The sequence below is a fragment of the Liolophura sinensis genome, chromosome 2 (assembly GCF_032854445.1).
Source record: "Liolophura sinensis isolate JHLJ2023 chromosome 2, CUHK_Ljap_v2, whole genome shotgun sequence".
Lineage (NCBI taxonomy): Eukaryota > Metazoa > Mollusca > Polyplacophora > Chitonida > Chitonidae > Liolophura > Liolophura sinensis.
Genome location: NC_088296.1, coordinates 6,141,499 through 6,162,193, shown reverse-complemented (window position 1 = coordinate 6,162,193; position 20,695 = coordinate 6,141,499). Strand labels below are relative to the sequence as shown.

Below are 20,695 nucleotides of genomic sequence, written 5' to 3'. Positions count from 1 at the left end.
AATGCTGGCCGTCGTCATATAAGTGAAATATTCTTGAGTACGGCGTAAAACACCAAACTAAATAAATTATTACCCCTGTACTTTACAAGCAATAGGGGTCTCCGTAGATGAAGGGTTAGCTCGCCAGCAAGATGCTAAGGCCGCATTGGTCACTCACCACAGTGACCAATGTGGTGAGTGTTCATGCTGCCTTCCTCTCCACCCACACGTGAGAAGGTCTGTCAGCAGCCTGCGGATGGTCATGGGTTTCCCCAAGGCTCTGCTCCCTTTTCTCCTATCATAATGTTGGCCGCCGTCGAATAAGTGAAATATTCTTGAGTACGGCGTAAAGCACCAATCAAATAAATAAATAAATATAGAGCAATATACATGTGCGAGTCCAATTCAGATTACTTACATCTGCTGTTTCTTCTCTAGTTTCTTCTTCCTCTCCTCATCATCCCTCTTCTTTTCATTCCGTCTGTCTTCTTTCTTCTGCTCCTCTACACTCTCATTCTTTGTGGCCTTTTCCTTCATAACCTGATGGCAGAGCATATCAAAGTTAGGTGACACCAAGATGAGAAAATCTCTTGTTTTATTCTGTCCTACCTTAATTTTTCTGATCATGTAAATATGACTTCACAGGAAAAGTTGTTGGGATAGTCCAAAAAAAAAAAAAGTAGCATTTTATTCTGCCTGTAAAACAGCAATCCATACAGAGGCAATACCAGAGACTTTGGCAAAAAATTGATCAGTGCAAAGAAAATCTAATCCAAACTTCGCTATTAACGTACATGTATTTTAGAAAGAAAAGATCAAATAACTCTGACAAGATGTAAGCCTTGTTTGTGCATGTATCACCATTCGGAATCAGTGAATGAGTGAGTGAGTGAGTGCTTGGGGTTTAATGTTGTAATTTTTCAGTCATATGATGAAAAAGGAATCCTTAGAGTGCGTGTAATGTGCCTCCTTGTTGCAGGACGGATTTCCATCGCTCTTTTATCTAGTGCTGCTTCACGGAGACGATTTACCAAAGGCAAGTAAGCTGTCCCGCCCGAGCCCTTATACTGATACGGGTCAACCAGTCGTTGCACTATCCCCTTCATACTGAATGGAACCATTAACAAACTTCTAACTTTATGCAGAGGGTCACACTGAAACTTTTTCAGAATCATTTTAACTTTGAAAGTACAGCTGTACTGCACGTGTCATGTGAGTTTAGACAACGCCTCGCAAATGTGGCTAAAAGCAGTAGCTAAGCATTTTCACCAGGCTTCAAGTTTTATTTGATTAAAATGACACTAATTTTTCACCTCAGCAAATGAGAAAAAATTCACAAAATTTTTTTTTTATACTGATAAAAAAAAACTGACATCAGATGTCACATGGAATGCCAAATGTCAACCCAAAACAGTAATAGTATGAAAAAAAAACAAAAGAAAGAGTTCAGACATTTTTCAGATGGTAAAAAGGTTGAACATGCAAAGTTGTCTCACAATGAAAGGAAGTTACCCCCCATTTTCTTTCTTAAATCTGCGTATATCTAAATGTGCATGGGTCGCACCCTACCAGTTAATAAACATTGGCTTTTCCTAAATTACATCACATTTGCTGAGCATCCATACTGCTTTTCCACGTCTTGGCACCTCTCACAGAAAAATATGTATTGGTGCGTTCTGTTATTTCCTCTTTTGTCTGGCACTAATCCCCAATCCCTAATGTATGGTTATTTTGCACTCTTAAATACATTTCCTGCAAAATTATCTTATATGTACCTGGAATTACCTCATTCAAGGTCTTAATAACATTACTTTCCCATCACATCAGGCAAGCTGTATGGAAAGTACACATGTACCCTACAGTTTATATTCTTAGACACTTCATTCACAACTATTATTGTGCCTCAGTTGCTCAGTTGGTTAGCGCTCTAGCGCAGCGTAATGACCCAGGAGCCTCTCACCAATGCGGTCCAGGTCAGTTCAAGCCCAGCTCATGCCGTCAGTGGTAAGGTCTTGCAGCAACCTGTGGATGGTCATGGATTTCCGCTCGGTTTCCTATTACCATAATGCTGGCAGCCATTTTGTATAAGTGAAACATTCTTGACTACTGCATAAAACACTAATCAATGAAATAAATACAACCATCATCTTGATTAATTAGAAAATATATTTCTGGTAAATACCACCACAGGATAATTTGTAGAAGAAAAAAATGACAGAAATGTCATGTCATTTCATTTGGCTGAAATAAGCATCTAGAATATTTTATTTGACCTAAAATTTAATTGCAGCTTAAGGCAAATTTACTCAGTTTGGCTGATTCTCGCAGTTCTTTTTGTCTATGGAAAGGAGTTATGAGGTTGGTTTCCTGTGAAATTTTAAGTCAAGCAGAGTGGTTTGAAGACTGAATTTGCACTTGCTGAAATTAAGATGCTAGATGACGCTGTACTAACAAACTGTTACCTCTTTCTTTTCATCTTTTAACTTTGACTTCTTTCTGTCATCTTTAATCTGTGAAAAAAAAAAAAAACAGCATACCATAACAGCACAAAAAATAGCTGAAATTCAGTTGCCATAGTGATCATTGTGATTCCTGAAACCATCATTTAATACATTCATGAAACATGGTTTTTATTTCTTAGTTCACCAATTTTAAGCCATTGGTGGAAACACATAATGAAATTAAAGGATACTTAAAGGGATACAGATTCAACCCTGATTGGCTGGCAATGGAGACAGGGTTTCCTGAATTAAATCTTGCAGACTTAGTCACGCTTGAATAAATGTACATGTACCATACCTAAAACTGAGATAACACAAGGCATAGCCTGACCCTTGCCTACCTCTCAAACCAGCCAACCAGAATCGACATGACATAGCCTGGACTTGCCTATCTCAAACCAGCCAAAAAGAATCGACAAGACATAGCTTGGACCTGCCTATCTCTCAAACCAGCCAACCAGAATTGATTATATATCCCTTTAAGAGATATAAAATATGGTTATCATTTCTCACTGTTTTTGGAATAATTTTCTTATACATACCTAACAGTGTTTCAGTCTTACCTTTTTTTTTTTTGAGCCAATTAATGGACAAGAAATCAAACATTTACCTTTAGTATCAAATTTTCATAAATGTCCACGACACATCCATCAACTGAAATGAATCCTTAACACCACATTGGCCATATTTCAGTCACATCATTTTGGCAATAAACGAAGACTTACACTTTTTCTAAACAATGTTTACCTCCCTTTAACCAGCTATGTATCATCTGTGAATCAACTGGGAACTTACCCAGAGGTGTGACAGCTGTGTGACACTGTCAGCTATGTGACACAGTTAGCTATGTAACACAGTCAGCTATGTGACACAGTTAGCTATGTAACACAGACAGCTATGTGACACAGTCAGCTATGTGACACAGTTAGCTATGTAACACAGTCAGCTATGTGACACAGACAGCTATGTGACACAGTCAGCTATGTGACACAGTTAGCTATGTAACACAGACAGCTATGTGACAACGTCAGCTATGTGACAACGTCAGCTATGTAACACAGACAGCTATGTGACACAGTCAGCTATGTGACACAGTCAGCTATGTGACACAGTCAGCTATGTGACACAGTTAGCTATGTAACACAGACAGCTATGTGACACAGTCAGCTATGTGACGTCAGCTATGTAACACAGACAGCTATGTGACACAGTCAGCTATGTGACACAGTCAGCTATGTGACACAGTCAGCTATGTAACACAGACAGCTATGTGACACAGTCAGCTATGTGACACAGACAGCTATGTAACACAGTCAGCTATGTGACACAGACAGCTATGTGACACAGTCAGCTATGTGACACAGTTAGCTATGTGACACAGTCAGCTATGTAACACAGACAGCTATGTGACACAGTCAGCTATGTGACACAGTCAGCTATGTAACACAGACACCAAATCAGGAAATAATCCCTAATTCCAAGATTTATCCTGTGCGAGTTTCTTGTTAGCCTAGCTATACATTTTTCAGTTTTTACACATGTGAACATGATGAATGGTATTAAACACATTGCATTATAGGATAATTGCCACACTTCTGTGCGTTTGTGTCAAAGTTGGTTACAGTTGCAATAATCCCTAAAAGTGTTTTTATCTTCTAAGTCATCACTGTCTATGTCACAACAGAACATGTATTAAAAGTTTCCTTCACCTTTTCAGACTTGTCTTGTTTTTCTTTGGTCTTTCGGTCATTGTCTCGGGATGACTTCTCAGCTTTCTCATTTTTCTCAGCTTCCTTGCTTCTCGCTTTATCCTTCTTTTTCCCATCTTTCTCACTTTCGCTCTCTGTCGTCTTCTCACTTTTCTCCGCAGGTTTCTCATCAGCTTTGTCATTCACCTGAGGCTGACTCTCGCTGGCATCATTACTCGTTTCTTCCACATTATCAGAGTCTTTTGTCTCCATATTAACATCGTTTTCTTCCTCTTCGTTTTTTTCCTCCTCCAGAACATCCATTTCTTCCTCTTCTTTTTTTTTCTCTTCTTTATCAGCCTCACTTTCACTGTCACTGAGAATTTTCTTTTTCCGCTTCTCTTTTGTTTTGGCTTCTTTTTCCTTCTTAGTCTTGGTCTCTTTCACTGGCTGTTAAATGGAAGAAAAAGTTAACATCTCCAATTTTATTGCATTTTTAATATTCATGACCAGCGTATAATCATACCCTAATTTCTCAACATTTTTGCATGTGAAAGGGCAACTTCCAGTGCAATTTATGCACATTTGTAATTTTATTTTGGAGAGTTGGCCACTTTTATGGCTTCATAAAAAGTATACTTTTAACACTCTACAACAAAAACAAAACCTCCAGCTTAACCTAAAAATTGAGTACATGAATCAATTAGTCGCACATTTTTCACTGTTCTTTTCATCTTAAAAATGTGTTTTCTGGTCGGCAGGTAGGATGCCCTCCTAAATAAATGTAGGTTTTAGCACAAGAAGACATATTTTATGGCAGCTGTTTACCTATAAAAATGCGTTTTTTTTTTCCCAGGTGAAATTTAGGTCAATTAAGGACTGAATGTATGACAAACAGAATACCTGGTCTCTCAGACAGCAGTTGAAACAGAGTCAACGTCTTCCATCAGAAGACTCCTCCATACAAGATTGATTCATCCTTGAAACCAGTAACAACTAGATAACTGATATTTTCAAGTGCATTTAACACTGAAAATTTGGATAAAAATCTGTGCAGACTGACCTTGGGCTTGAAACAGATTTACAATGAATATAGGGACTATATAGAGGATAGATATATAGGGCAATATAAAGGGGATAGATATATAGGGGACTATATAGAGGATAGATATATAGGGGACTATATAGAGGATAGATATATAGGGGACTATATAGAGGATAGATATATAGGGGACTATAAAGGGGATAGATTCCTTAGCACTGAATTAGGTAGACAAGATTTGTCACACGAGAATTATGGTGGATTGATGAATCATGGTGGCTATTTGTCAGCACTGTGTAATGCTATGTGCTATTGCATGATGACACATCGGGCAAAAGTGGAAAAGCTTTTGTTTCCTTACTATCCGCTGAAACTTACACTAGAGTGAGTGCTAGGGGTTAATGTCGTACTTAACAATTTTTACTGTTATGATTATATGACGACGAAAGAGTCATTAGAGTGTATGTAATGTGCCTCTTTGTTGCAGGACGGATTTCCACTGCTCTTTTATCTAGTGCTGTTCACTGAGACGACTTACCGAAGGCAAGTAAGCCTCCCCGCTCTATCCAGGTCTGACCCTTGATCTATCGCTCCCGAAGCAGACGCTCTACCAACTGTGCTATCAGGACCGGTCACTTACAATACAGATCTATTACCTTGCACTATTGTAAACATTTATCATTTGACCCTGTTTAGACCATGCAGAGGTTTAGACACTGGTGAATACAACACAATTTTTAAAACTTACGAAGACAATTCAAAATTATCTTAATTCTTCGTATTTAACATAGCTCACATAAAGAGACAGAGGTATTTGACCAGGTTTCGTACACGTTTGAGAATTCACATTAGACCTTTTTCCTTGACCAAAATTCTCGCTGTTTTTCACGCTACCTGGACTGAATATTCCACAGATACCCAACCTTGCCACCCAAGGAATTTTTAAAGATGTTGGAAAACAATTTTGCATAAAATGCATTTGACCTAGCATTTGCCTAAGAAAATGGTGCAATTTCAGAAACACATTAGAGCCTTAAGAAAGATACTTTTGGTGCCAACACTATCATTCTGATACGAAATTAATCAAATTTTACCGCATATGGCAAGGTCTGTCAGCAAACTGCGGATGGTCGTGGGTTTTCTCCCACCATAATGCCGGCCGTTGTCATATAAGTTAAATATTCTTGAGTATGGCATAAAACACTAATCAAAAAAAACAAAAAAAAAAAACATCAAACGTCACAAAAAGTTTTAAAGTGGCCCTATGAGGTGATCAAATCTATCAGAATCAAGCCAAATGTGTCAATTGAAGACTGCAAATGTTAGCTAAAATAGGTTGGTAATAGCTCTGGTTGTATTTGTAGTCTATCCATCAGCCTATAGTGAATGGACCAAGCTGAAGCCAGTTCTCAGTTTTCCAAACTGGCTTTTCCAAACCAACAATACCAGATAACTACCTTCATTTTCCAAGCTGTAAGAGGGAAGGTCTGCCAGCAGTGTTGTAGATGGTCATGGGTTTCCCCCAGCCTCTGCCCGTTTCCTTCCACCGTAATGCTGGTCACCGTCGTAAAAGTGAAATATTCTTAAGTACGCCGTAAGACAGCAATCAAATAAATAAATAAATTATTTTCCAAGCTCAAACATCCATACAAAACTCTGACACCTGGAGTCATTCATACACGAAAGATTCCTGTGACACAGTACCTTGGCTTCTTTCTTCTTTCTTTCCTTCTTCACCTTGGTCTCCTTTCCTCTTCTTCACTATCCTCCTTCCCTCTTCCTCCTCCCTTTCCTTCATCAACTCCTCCCTGCCTTTTCAACTCTCTCTTTCTCTTCTTGTCGTTTCCTGATCCATTGAAAAAAATAGGGAGTCATTGCTGTCCACTCTTTCCACTCTTTCCTGCATTATACTTCATATACGCTGTGAGGATGTGAGGATATCATTTCAGTCCGGTTTTCGTCACAAATAAAACAGGATCGCCGTAATAAAGGATCGCCGTAATAAAGATTGCCGTAATAAACGTGAGAAGTTTCTGAGAACAGAATTATCCTATTCCTGATCTTTCCCAGAATTTCCCAGCTAAATGTACAGTAAATTTTAGGAGGATGTTCTATTTTCCTATTCCCTATTTTTTCCCCATCAAATATGTCACAGAATTTTCCAACCATATTTCACCACATAATATTTTGGACTTCGGCACATTTAGACTGTACTTTCAACTTTATGTTTTTGCAACATTTTATCATAGCACTTTTATTAATTCTATCAAGAACAAGACACTGTATCACCAAATAAAGAGACTATTTATATCTAGCTGGGGGTTTTCATAAGAGATTTTTCATAACAAAGTATCACTATAAAGACAAACTATATTTTGATGCTCACTCTGCTTTTATAACATTTTTTGCACAGTTCTGCTGATATTGTCACAATATATGATTGACACTTTGTCACTTTTTTTTTCACAAGCTCTGTGTTCTCTGTTAATAAATTAGAAAAAAAAAAATCATTTTTACCGACTCTCCTCGGGATTGAACCAGTGCCTGATGATAACAACTCACCTCTCCTCCTCTTCTCGTAACTTCCTCTCAATCTCGCGCTTCCTTTCTTCATCCTTCTTCTTCCAGCTGCTGACTTTACTGCTGCTGGCCTCACTGATTAAAAACACGAAAACGCCATACTCAGAATTAACAAAACTTCTTGTAAGTTTACCATAGCCTGTTTATGATAACACACTTATTGCACTGTAAACTAATTAATTTATTTATTTTATTTTTAACTGCTGTTCACCCCAATACTTGGGAATTTTTTCACTTGTATGATGGTGGCCAAATTTATGGGAGAACACAAGACAACCAGAATAAACCACCCGAGTTTGGCAATTCACTGGCGGAAGACAAGCTGCCATCAGCAAACTTCCACACACTGGCGGTAGACAAGCTGCCATCAGCAAACTTCCACACACTGGTGGAAGACAAGCTGCCATCAGCAAACTTCCCGACACTCATGGAAGTCAAGCTGCCATCAGCAAACTTCCACACATCGGTTGAAAAGACAAGCTGCCATCAGCAAACTTCCACACACTGGCGGGAAGACAAGCTGCCATCAGCAACTTTTAGACACTGGTGGAAGACAAGCTGCCATCAGCAACTTTTAGACACTGGTGGAAGACAAGCTGCCATCAGCACCTTTAGACACTGGCGGAAGACAACTGCCATCAGCACACTTCCACACACTGGTGGAAGACAAGCTGCCATCAGCAACTTTTAGACACTGGTGGAAGACAAGCTGCCATCAGCAAACTTCCACACACTGGTCGAGACAAGCTGCCATCAGCAAACTTCCCACACACTGGTGGAAGACAAGCTGCCATCAGCAAACTTCCACACACTGGTGGAAGACAATGCTGTCATCGGCAAACTTCCACACACTGGTGGAAGACAAGCTGCCATCAGCAAACTTCCCGACACTCATGGAAGTCAATGCTGCCATCAGCAAACTTCCACACATTGGTGAAAGACAAGCTGCCATCAGCAAACTTCCACACACTGGCGGAAGACAAGCTGCCATCAGCAACTTTAGACACTGGTGGAAGACAAGCTGCCATCAGCAACTTTTAGACACTGGTGGAAGACAAGCTGCCATCAGCACCTTTTAGACACTGGCGGAAGACAACTGCCATCAGCAAACTTCACACACTGGTCGAAGACAAGCTGCCATCAGCAAACTTCCACACACTGGTGGAAGACAAGCTGCCATCAGCAAACTTCCACACACTGGTGGAAGACAAGCTGTCATCGGCAAACTTCCACACACTGGTGGAAGACAAGCTGCCATCAGCAAACTTCCCGACACTGGTGGAAGACAAGCTGCCATCAGCAAACTTCCACACACTGGTAGAAGACAAGCTGCCATCGGCAAACTTCCCGACACTGGTGGAAGACAAGCTGCCATCGGCAAACTTCCACACACTGGTGGAAGACAAGCTGCCATCAGCAAACTTCCACACACTGGTGGAAGACAAGCTGCCATCAGCAAACTCCATGTAAGGCAATTAAAGAAGGCCAACACCTGCTTCTTGCAACCTAGTTTCCAATAACAATGGAAGGGGGGCAGTATGAACATTTCTTTTCCTCAAATTTGTAAGATTTTCAGAAGTTTCAACAAAAGAATGGCAAAGACATAATCTGCATAAAAGTTGCCACAATATCAGAAATGTAAATAATAACTACTGTAATTCTTTACGCACATTTGCAAGGTGTTTACTCAATCAAAATCTGAAGACATTATTCTGTGTAGACTGATGAAATTATGCTACTTGTGAATCCTGAAATTGGCCAATCCAACCCATGTAGTTGTCTCCAGAATCAACTTAAAAATGTGTATGAATCGCATTGAAAGCTGCTCTTTCATATGCAAAAAGGTTGAGGAATTAAGGTACTCATTTTCCCACTATGGACAAACCCGTAGGTGTATACTGCGTGATATCTTAAGTGAATTCACTTATCTATTTAGTTTTACGTCATATTCGAGAACATTTCACCTGCACGACCATCTGCAGGTTGCTGACAGACCTTCCCACACAGAGGAAGCAAGTATGAGCTGGGCTTGAACAAGACAGCGATCACATTGATAGGAGGCTCATGAATGGCTGTGCTACACTAGTATGCCAGCAACGCAGCCATGGAGGCCCCTATATTTATGTGAACTGACCCGTCATAATCTGACCCGCACATAGGAAGGTCTGTCAGCAACCTGTGGAGGGTCATGGGTTTCCACCAAGGCTCTGCTTGCTTTTCTCTCACCACAGTGCTGGCCGCCGTCGTATATGTGAAATATTCTTGAATACGGTGTAAAACACCAATCAAATAAATAAATAAATAATTCTGTGTTGAACCACTGATTACAAAAACAGATCTTCGACTATGTGAACCTACCTGTCACTGTCGGAGCTTGGACTATCGCTGGACATATCAGACACTGACACTTTAGACGCAGCTTTCTTAGCACCTGAGAGAACAAATTATGACACATCAGATTATTAGTTGTAGGCTGCCTATTACAAGGAGTAACATTTCTAAAGAGTAAAACTGTTGGTCATATCAAAATATAACTGTTGGTCATGTCAAAATGTAACTGTTGGTCATATCAAAATGTAACTGTTGGTCATATCAAAATGTAACTGTTGGTCATATCAAAATGTAACTGTTGGTCATGTAAAAATGTAACTGTTGGTCATATCAAAATGTAACTGTTGGTCATATCAAAATGTAACTGTTGGTCATGTAAAAATGTAACTGTTGGTCATATCAAAATGTAACTGTTGGTCACATCAAAATGTAACTGTTGGTCATATCAAAATGTAACTGTTGGTCATGTAAAAATGCAACTGTTGGTCATGTAAAAATGTAACTGTTGGTCATGTAAAAATTTAACTGTTGGTCATATCAAAATGTAACTGTTGGTCATATCAAAATGTAACTGTTGGTCATGTAAAAATGTAACTGTTGGTCATATCAAAATGTAACTGTTGGTCATATCAAAATGTAACTGTTCGTCATATCAAAATGTAACTGTTGGTTACATCAAATGTAACTGTTGGGTCATGTAAAAATGTAACTGTTGGTCATGTAAAACTGTAACTGTTGGTCATATCAAAATGTAAGTGTTTAATTATTACCTCGTCCTTGAAAGCCCTGTGCAACAGGTGGTTAAATACAATCACAACTGTTACCATACATGTCAATACCATTACAAAAGTGCAGCAATGCCAAAACCAAATAGAGGTCAAGGTCAAGTTTTAACACACAATAAATGTTTGACTACCACTAAAACACTAATGGCATGTACATTTATTACGAATTTCAGTTCCTTTTTGAAACATCGAATGTTTTTATACACAGGGCCTAAAAGAGTCCCACACATTGGATTGGGATCCACAACAAGCAATTAAAGAATCTTTAATACCCAAGATAGTTTTAGGCACACATGTAATTGTAACATCATTTTCATTGTCTTAAGTAGGGATATTTATTGATTTATTTGGTTGGACTTTTACACCATACTCAAAAATATTTCACTTAAGTGACGGCGGTCAGCATGATGGTGGGAGGAAGCCCAGGGGAAATCCATGACAGACTTTCTCAATACATGACCGAAGAGGAAACCAACATGTGCTGGACATGAACTCGCAGAGATCACATTGGTGAGGGGCTGGTGTGATTGTGCTGGACATGAACTCACATGTCCAGCACATGTTGAAATGTTAGTTCACTCACTTTGTTTAGGGGTGGATTTTTTGTCCACAGACTTCCGTGGTTGGGGTTTCTTCCTCGGGGGTTTCTTCACTTCTTCGGCCTCTTCTTCATTTTCTGAAGAATCGGACTTCTCTGCCGGACTTGCCACCTTGTCTTCCTTCCTCGGCCTTCCACGCCCCCTTTTCCCAGAAGCAGGCGTCGCAGCTGGCGTGGATTTTCTCCCCTTCTTTGCAGCGTGGGCCTTAGGTGTTTTATCCTCATACTGGAAGTCCTAATTAAGTAAAGGGTGGGGAAACAAGACCTCCAGTAAAATACACATTAGCATACACATGTATGCACACTACACACACCCTCCTTTCAGCCTAAACTGAACAAAATATTTATTTATTTATTCATTTATTTAATCTGTATGTTATGCCATGCTCAATAATACTTCACTCATACGAATGACCAACATTATGGTGGCAGGAAACAAGGCAGAACCTGGGCAAACCTACAACCATCTGCAGGTCCTGAACAAAATAAGACTGGTATTTATTAACTGATTTATATAATTATTTACTTGATTGCTGCTTTGTGCTGTACTTAAAAACATTTCTCTTACACAATGCAGCCAGCGTTTTGATGGGAGGAAACGAGGCAAGCTGCAAGAAATCCTGCTGAACACTGTCAACAACTAAATTATTCACTCGATCGCAATACCGTGTCTAATTTCGTAATGACGATCAGTGAATAATGCTTTGATTCAGTCTGTTCATGAACAAAACCAGCGGTGTTTCACACAACAAACCTCATCATCCGAGTTATCCGACGTCGGCGGTGAACCCTCGTCAAAATCCTCCTCATCTTCCTCATCACAATGCTTGGATTTGGAGCGTTTTGTCGCTGGGGTAGATTTCTTTGGTTTTTTTGCAGACTTCACCTAAAACACAAAAACAATATTTAAATATTTATTAAACTGGTCAATGTAAGGTACTTGATTATTGTTAAGATTCAATAATTTTGATTATTGTTAAAGTTCAATAATTTTTATTATTGTTAAGACTCAATAATTCTGATTGTTGTTAAGACTTAATAATTTTGATTACTGTTAAGACTCAATAATTTTGATTGTTGTTAAGACTTAATAATTTTGATTATTGTTAAGACTCAATACTTTTGATTATTGTTAAGACTCTTGAAGTCTTAACCCAGGGTTCACAACAGGGGAAGACAAGTAGTTTTCTAGTACTTTCAAGAACCAGTACAAACTTTTATGAGAATATCCAAGGAAACTATTATTGTTACCTTATGTATCAGTCAACTTGATAATGCAATCTGATATTAAAGATTAAAAAATATCAAGGGATTTTGATGACATATCTTAAAATGTACTTTTCTTCAAGAACTTCAAAGGCAATAACCATTCAACAAAAATCCAATTACTCTCAACAATTTAGGGTACCACTGGAGTACCCCTACAAATGCTGTCGTCAGTTTCACAAGTTGAAGAAACTGTTATGCATGGAATAAACCACAGCCCTTTAACCAGGTATCTACCACACCTCCTGGCTTAAAGCTTTAGCTAAACCAGACATACTACCAGAAGACCAGCCAGTTGGATTTGAACATGCAACCTCTCTGGGCAGAGGATGATCGGAGGACATACAAGTTTTTTATCATTGGAATGGAAAACATTTATTTATTTATTTGATTGGTGTTTTACACCGTACTCAAGAATATTTCACTTATACGATGGTGACCAGCCTTATGGTGGGAGGAAACAGGTGCAGAACCAGGGGGGAAACCCCACAACCATCTGCAGGTTGCTGACGGACCTTCCCACTTACGGCCAGAGAGGAAACCAGCATGAACTGGACTTGAATGACGGCATTGGTGAGAGCCTCCTGGGTCATTACACTGTGCTAGAGTGCTAACCAACTCAGCCACGAAGGTTCAAAGGAATGGAAACATATTCCAAAAAATCTGTCCTAGGGGGCAGAATTCTACTGTTCATTTGTATTGTTCCAACTCACCGCTGGCACATTGCTCGCCTTCCTCTTCCTTGCCTGAGGAGTCTTGGGCTTCTGGAACAGACGAACAACAAAAAAGTGCAACATACTTGATATTTCAAAATGATATTGCATTTGGATAGTATGAAGGCCTCAGTAACTTTAAACTGTTGTTTTACAAGCATAATATTCATTTTTTTCCAATTGCAGAGCATAATGCATGTGAAATATTACCAGTATGATGTAAAACACCAATCAATTAAATCAATCAATAAATAAATAAGTTTCTGTACAGCACATGTATAGCCATAACATTTTACTCAGACACAACATCAGGTAACTAATCTATCTATTAATTTAGTTCATTGGTGTTTTACACCATACACTAGAATGTTTCACTTATACGATGACAGCCAGTATAGTCGTGGGAGGAAATCAAGTGGGCCCGCGGGAAACCCACGACCATAACAGTTAATCTCAACAATGAACCTAGTGTGAAAATCCTGACCTTCTTTGCCTCATCGATGACGAGGTTGTCCTGCTCAGAGTCATCATCCTCCTTGTCCCCAACTTCCTCTTGCTCCTCCTCCACGGCCTCCTCCTCGGGAGATTCTGAGCTCTCCTGTGGGAAAGATTAGATGGATAATTGACACAAACAGATTACGTGAATAAATGGAGGAATGAATGGATCAATGAACCTGGGAGGAAAGGATTAGATGAATGAATAGACGAATCAGAGGAGGAATAAATGAAAGAATCAGGGGAGGAAAATGAGTGGATGGATCAGGGGAGGAATAAATGGATGAATGAGCCTGGAAGGAAAAAATTAGATGAATGAATAGATGAATCAGGGGAGGAATAAACGGATAAACCAGGGGAGGAAAATGAATGGTTGAATCAGGGGAGGAATGAATGGATGGATATGGGGAGGAATGAATGTATGGATATGGGGAGGAATGAATGGATGAATCTGGGGAGGAATAAATGGATGAATGAGCCGGGGGGGGGGGGGGGGGGGGGGATTAGATGAATGAATAGATGAATCAGGGGAGGAATAAATGGATAAACCAGGGGAGGAAATGAATGGATGGATCAGGGGAGAAATGAATGGATGGATATGGGGAGGAATGAATGTATGGATATGGGGGAGGAATGAATGGATGAATCTGGGGAGGAATAAATGGATGAATGAGCCGGGGGGGGGGGGATTAGATGAATGAATAGATGAATCAGGGGAGGAATAAATGGATAAACCAGGGGAGGAAAATGAATGGATGGATCAGGGGAGAAATGAATGGATGGATATGGGGAGGAATGAATGTATGGATATGGGGAGGAATGAATGGATGGATCAGGGGAGGAATAAATGGATGAATCTGGGGGGGAATAAATGGATGAATCTGGGGAGGAATAAATGGATGAATCTGGGGAGGAATGAATGGATGAATCTGGGGAGGAATGAATGGATGGATCACGGGAGGAATAAATGGATGAATCTGGGGAGGAATAAATGGATGAATCTGGGGAGGAATAAATGGATGAATCTGGGGAGAAATGAATGGATGGATCTGGGGAGAAATGAATTGATGGATCAGGGGAGGAATGAATGGATGGATCTGGGGAGGAATAAATGGATGGATCAGGGGAGGAATAAATGGATGAATCTGGGGAGGAATAAATGGATGAATCTGGGGAGGAATGAATGTATGGATCAGGGGGGAATGAATGGATGGATCAGGGGGGAATGAATGGATGGATCTGGGGAGGAATGAATGGATGGATCTGGGGAGGAATGAATGGATGGATCAGGGGAGGAATGAATGTATGGATATGGGGAGGAATGAATGGATGAATCTGGGGAGGAATAAATGGATGAATCTGGGGAGGAATGAATGGATGGATATGGGGAGGAATGAATGTATGGATATGGGGAGGAATGAATGTATGGATATGGGGAGGAATGAATGGATGGATCAGGGGAGGAATGAATGGATGAATCTGGGGATGAATAAATGGATGGATCTGGGGAGGAATAAATGGATGAATCTGGGGAGGAATGAATGGATGAATCTGGGGATGAATAAATGGATCAGAGGAGGAATGAATGGATGAATGAGCCTAGGAGGAAAAGATTAGATGAATGAATAGACCAATCAGGGGAGGAATAAATGGATGAATCTGGGGAGGAATGAATGGATGGATCTGGGGAGGAATGAGTGGATGAATCTGGGGAAGAATGAATGGATGGATCTGGGGAGGAATGAATGTATGAATCTGGGGGGAATGAATATGTGTATCTCAGGAAAACTGAATCCATGAAACTGGAGAGGTACAAATATATGAATCTGAGAGTAACGGATAAACGAATACAAGAATCAGAGAATGGATGAATGAATAGATGGATCAGGGGATGGATGAATGAATGAATGAATAGATGTATCAGGGAATGAATGACTGGATGAATCAGGTGAAAAATGGATACATATATCAGATTTAAGAAAGAATGAACAAACAAGACTCTGAAGTGAGGAGCTAAAAACATTGAAACCATTTCACGTTTTGCAAAAATTAAACAAACTGAAGTTCAAAACTACAGCTGTGAATTTATGTATAACTACAAATGATGTAAAACAAATTCCTCTCCTGCCGTACGTGGGAAGGTGTGCCAGCAACCTGCGGATGGTCGTGGGTTTCCCCCAGGTTCTGCCCTGTTTCCTCCAACCATAATGCAGGCCGCCATCGTATAAGTGAAATATTCTTGAGTGCAGCGTAAAACACCAAATAACTAAATAAATCAAATAAAATAAAAGATACACTTAATGAGCATAAAAATGTAGAAATAGAAAAACTGGCTTGCTTGTTTTCATGAAATTTCTTTGTATTCGAACCACTTTATTTTTAAAAAATGACAATGAACAAATATATAGATTTTATTAATGCAAAACAAAAGTATGCTCATCTCCCAGTATAATAGCAATAAAGAAAAAAATACACGTCAAAATGAACCAATAAAAGTAGGAACAAAGCAATTAGAAGAATGAGACAAAGACGAATGAGACATAATAAATAAACATTTCACAGTGGATTATACAAATACACATGCACCATCAAGTCAAAACATATAAGAACAAAATCTCATCCCTACACCAATGACAAACTTTACACACATTTGATCAAGACATTTCTGTAGACTGAGAATGAGGGATGTGATGAAGAAATGTGATGTGAGGGGAGCGGGGGGGATCAGCATAAAACTTGGAACTAAATGCCAGCTTGATGGTTTGATTTTCGAGAAATGAGGAAGTACCTGTAACTGTGAAGGGGATGAAAATCTACTAACAGGAGGGAAGTAAAGATTATTTGATTAGTATACATCGACGGCTAGCATTATGGTGAGAGGAAAGGGGTAGACCCACGCCCACTAACATGTTGCTTGCAGACCTTCCCACGTACGGCCGGAGAGGAAGGTAGGTACAGAATGCAAGTGGGCAATATTAATACATTTAGGTTTCTTTGGTTGCTAAGAACAGTTTCAATTCTTTATTAATTGTCACTAATTTTGTTTTGTGTATTACAGGAAGCCAACCCCAGAAATGAAAAAAAATTTGGAATAAAATTGAATCCAAAATCCACCTCTTTAATTTGTCCGATCTCAATGTTTTGGATGACTTTCGTGTTTATCTAGGCTTTCCACTTGCGGAAGTTTGTCTTCATCAAGAACAATCACTGGGACAGTCAACACAAAAAAGATTTTTTGGTTTTATTTCTATACCCTTATCCAATAAAAAAGATTTATTCTACCCATAAAAAAAAGAAGTTAAATTAGGTGGGTTCAGGTGAAGCTGTGGATGTGTCATACACAAAATCGTTACGTTTTTTTTAACTGCTTTATGCTTTCTACGCTGTATACGTCAAATGATGGTTCGTACATGGCCTGCCTTAATTCTTCAACTTTTTCAACCACCTCTGCAACCAATATTTAGAAACATTCTGAGAGAACTATAGGGTCTAGAGAAATAATTTGCACAGTTTTATGAAGCTTGCATCTTTAATAATGGTATGCATAAATTCCACTAAAAACTCTGCTTAAGTGGATGAAAAGGTTGAAGATTTACGGTATTTTCTGTGGGTCAGATTGTAAGAGTTGCCACACCAGCAGGTTATGTTACGTTAATATCCCTCCAACATGGCCGACAACGTCCTGTTTGACAAAATGACCAAGACATGAAGATGATAACACAGTGTTCTATGAGGCATGCTCCTCAGTACCCCGAGAAAATGCCTGGAAGAGAGACCTATAAACGGATGGAGAATCAACGCTGATTGGCTGACAGTAGAGACAGGATTTCCTGAGTTAAATCTCTCAGGCTTGGTCAAGCTTGAATAAATGTACCATACTCAAAATTCAGCTTAAGCTGGGCACACCCTGGACTTTCCTATCTCTCACATTAGCCAAACAGAATCCGTTGATTCTGTATCCCTTTGACAGCAAAACAGAACATGAAAGAGGAGATAGTGAGACAAAGTGAGAAATGCACAATGTTAATGAGTTAATGAGGCAGTATTTGCATCAGATAGCATAATTTCCAGAACTGTTTTCTCATCCCGTCATAAAAGATACAGAAAGGAAACCAGGTCATACGAATGACCAATCTCGAAATGTCCTAGGCCTCAGAACATTACCAAGCAACACTTTCATTTCATACGTTTATGAAACAGCAGTTTTTTCATGTTTCAGGCCAAATTTTGCGAAAATATGTACTGCACAATTTTTACAAGTTATACACGTATAAATTACAAAAATAAGCGACAAAACCCTGAAAAGTCAAAATATGTAAGACTTCTTCTTTTCTTTTTTAGATTTAAGTGCTTAAACGGAGATGAACTTAAATACTAAGCTGAATATCACTGCACCAATTCATAATAGGTTTTGTATTTTTTCTGGAAAAATGCTTGATTGCAAAGTTTAAGACACATCTCATTACAAATACCTGTAGACAGCCCCGGGTCCTACGATGCATGCAGAAGCCAACAGAGAGAGAGTGAACTTTGAACAGGTAACGTTCACAGGTAACATTTGACTTAAATTTGAATACATACATCACCAGATTTGCCCCTTCCACTTACAGCAGGGTGAAATTTGACATCAGGATTGTTGATGATTTCCCACAAGCCCTCATTGAAGCCACGCCTTTTTTGAGGCTTGGCGTATTTGTCCTTGAACTTCTCATAAGGAAAGATGTCTTTGGACGCAAGAAAGGCTCTGAAACAGACATCATTACTTTTAGAACACAAACATGTAAGGTTACTATGTGGACACAAACCTTATGGACACAAAGCGTGTTAGGTTCTTCAGAGTTGATCTAGTTTCAGATGAACAGTTGTCAAATAGTCATTTTTGAAGAGTTATGTAAAACAGCTGTCTTGAAACAAAAATCTCCCCCTCTGAGGGAACTTTCAAGCTTCCCCTGCCACTTGAGGCCTTGAAGGAAACAAACAGTCTACCCCACGAGTGTGATGCTCTCCTGTGTGGCGAAATTCCAGTCGATAACACGACGTCACTTCTTGTTAAAGTTTGTTATTAATTTGCCACCAGGTCCATGGTTTTTCCAGCTATAAAACTGGCTGCCATTGTATAAATGACAGACTCTTGAGTACTATGCTAAACAACAATAAAATGAGTACGTAACAGAACAAAAGTTCCTCTAAAACTTTCATCCTATTAGCTTGGGGGTTTAACGACACTTCCTCCATTACATTTATTTCAGTGTTATTACAACTGATGCCCCTTTCGGCTGCCGAAATCAAGACACCCAACGTTCTATCAAGTCTGAAGTGTTTTGAGTGAAGAATATCTCACCAATTTCCTTTCTACTGCAAACTACTTTAGAGCTCATATTTATGCCACTGCTTTGCACACCAACTCACGTTTCATGCGTTCCATAAAAGAATATTGGAAATTTCCCCTTCGGCGGTTTCACTGCACCATCTGGTAGGTCATCAATCTGAAAACAAAGCATAAAATTACTGACTTTGTCAATATGAAAACATTTTACAACAAAACTATTCTCCGTCAAACAAAGCTACCACATGGGTGAATGATATGAAATATTCTTGTTCCTAAGTCAATATACACCTGTCAGTACAACCATTACAGCATTTCTGCCACAGCTAACTTACTGTAAACCTCTTATCGCTTAGCTCTCGTGCTTGCATGTCATAGAGGGAATGGAGCATTGAGGAAAACATCACCTTCTGCCACTTCGCTAGCGACCAGTAAGGCCTAGTATAAAATAACATCACGAAAGCTCTGCAGAAATACTCCAAAAATCTGGACAGCTGACAATTATACAAATCCAATGGTTTACAAGACCGCTGACAGCGATTCAACAATAGGCATTTTCCTATGTAATAATTTTCCGAGAACCGTTTTCTCCGCCCACTCTGTTTGTTGGAGATCATGTGGTCTCTAGCTACTGATTCGTCTTACAAAAATGGTCTTATTTCAGGGAAGCATGAATAAATCAACGTTAGTGGTCAAGGGACACAGAACATTACATGTAAACATAGCAACCTAGTCATTACAAGGACTGAAAACAGATTTCAGCATATAATTCAAGTTACTGAACAACCTCACAGTAACTTACCCTTGCTGGCCAGTGAGGGTAGCCCTTCATCTTGGCGAAAATTTTGTCACCAGCTTTGTACTGGGCCATGATTGTCAGATCAAAAAAAAGACAATGGATGTAAGAAGATATTTAAATTCACAGCTGACTCCTGGTGATACACTTGGACATACTGTCAAACGTTAATGAAAGATGAACACTTAAAAGAAATCTTCCTTGTCCAATATATACGTGCGTTGTTGTTGTTGTATGAACAGTTCGAAGACGGAACACCAGTCAATCAACCATGGGTCTCATCTCAATTCAGGCAGATACTGTCTAGAGAATTACATAGATCATTTAAGCAGGGCTTCACATGTCTCGTGGGCTGTCCTGGTAGAAGCGGTCAAGACCGCGTCACAGTCAGAGGAGGCATTTTCTTCCAGACAGCACAAATACTGCACCCACTCTCCTGGCAGCCATCTTCGGCGAGGAACAACGAGAAATCACGTGGAATTTGGCGGGAAGTGCCACAAACGTTCTAAATATAGAGGTCGTTATAGACATTCACAAAATTTAGCAATCCCAAAACCAATCTTAGCCATTTATTTTAAGGGTTGCTGTCAATATT

At 39.4% G+C, this 20,695-nt stretch overlaps 1 protein-coding gene across 1 annotated transcript in view; it reads right to left on the bottom strand.

Annotated features, from left to right (window-relative positions):
• LOC135463066 (hepatoma-derived growth factor-related protein 2-like) overlaps window positions 1–20,532 on the bottom strand; it is a 34,157-nt gene extending 13,625 nt beyond the window's left edge. The window contains 14 exon segments of the mRNA XM_064740386.1: window positions 398–519; window positions 2,442–2,489; window positions 4,190–4,614; window positions 6,915–7,019; window positions 7,022–7,056; window positions 7,773–7,865; window positions 10,149–10,221; window positions 11,490–11,739; window positions 12,259–12,390; window positions 13,484–13,534; window positions 13,968–14,081; window positions 18,560–18,722; window positions 19,388–19,464; window positions 20,107–20,532. Of these exon segments, the coding sequence (XP_064596456.1) occupies window positions 398–519; window positions 2,442–2,489; window positions 4,190–4,614; window positions 6,915–7,019; window positions 7,022–7,056; window positions 7,773–7,865; window positions 10,149–10,221; window positions 11,490–11,739; window positions 12,259–12,390; window positions 13,484–13,534; window positions 13,968–14,081; window positions 18,560–18,722; window positions 19,388–19,464; window positions 20,107–20,175 (1,757 nt within the window). The 5' untranslated portion in view covers window positions 20,176–20,532.
• Between the last annotated feature and the right edge of the window lie 163 nt (window positions 20,533–20,695).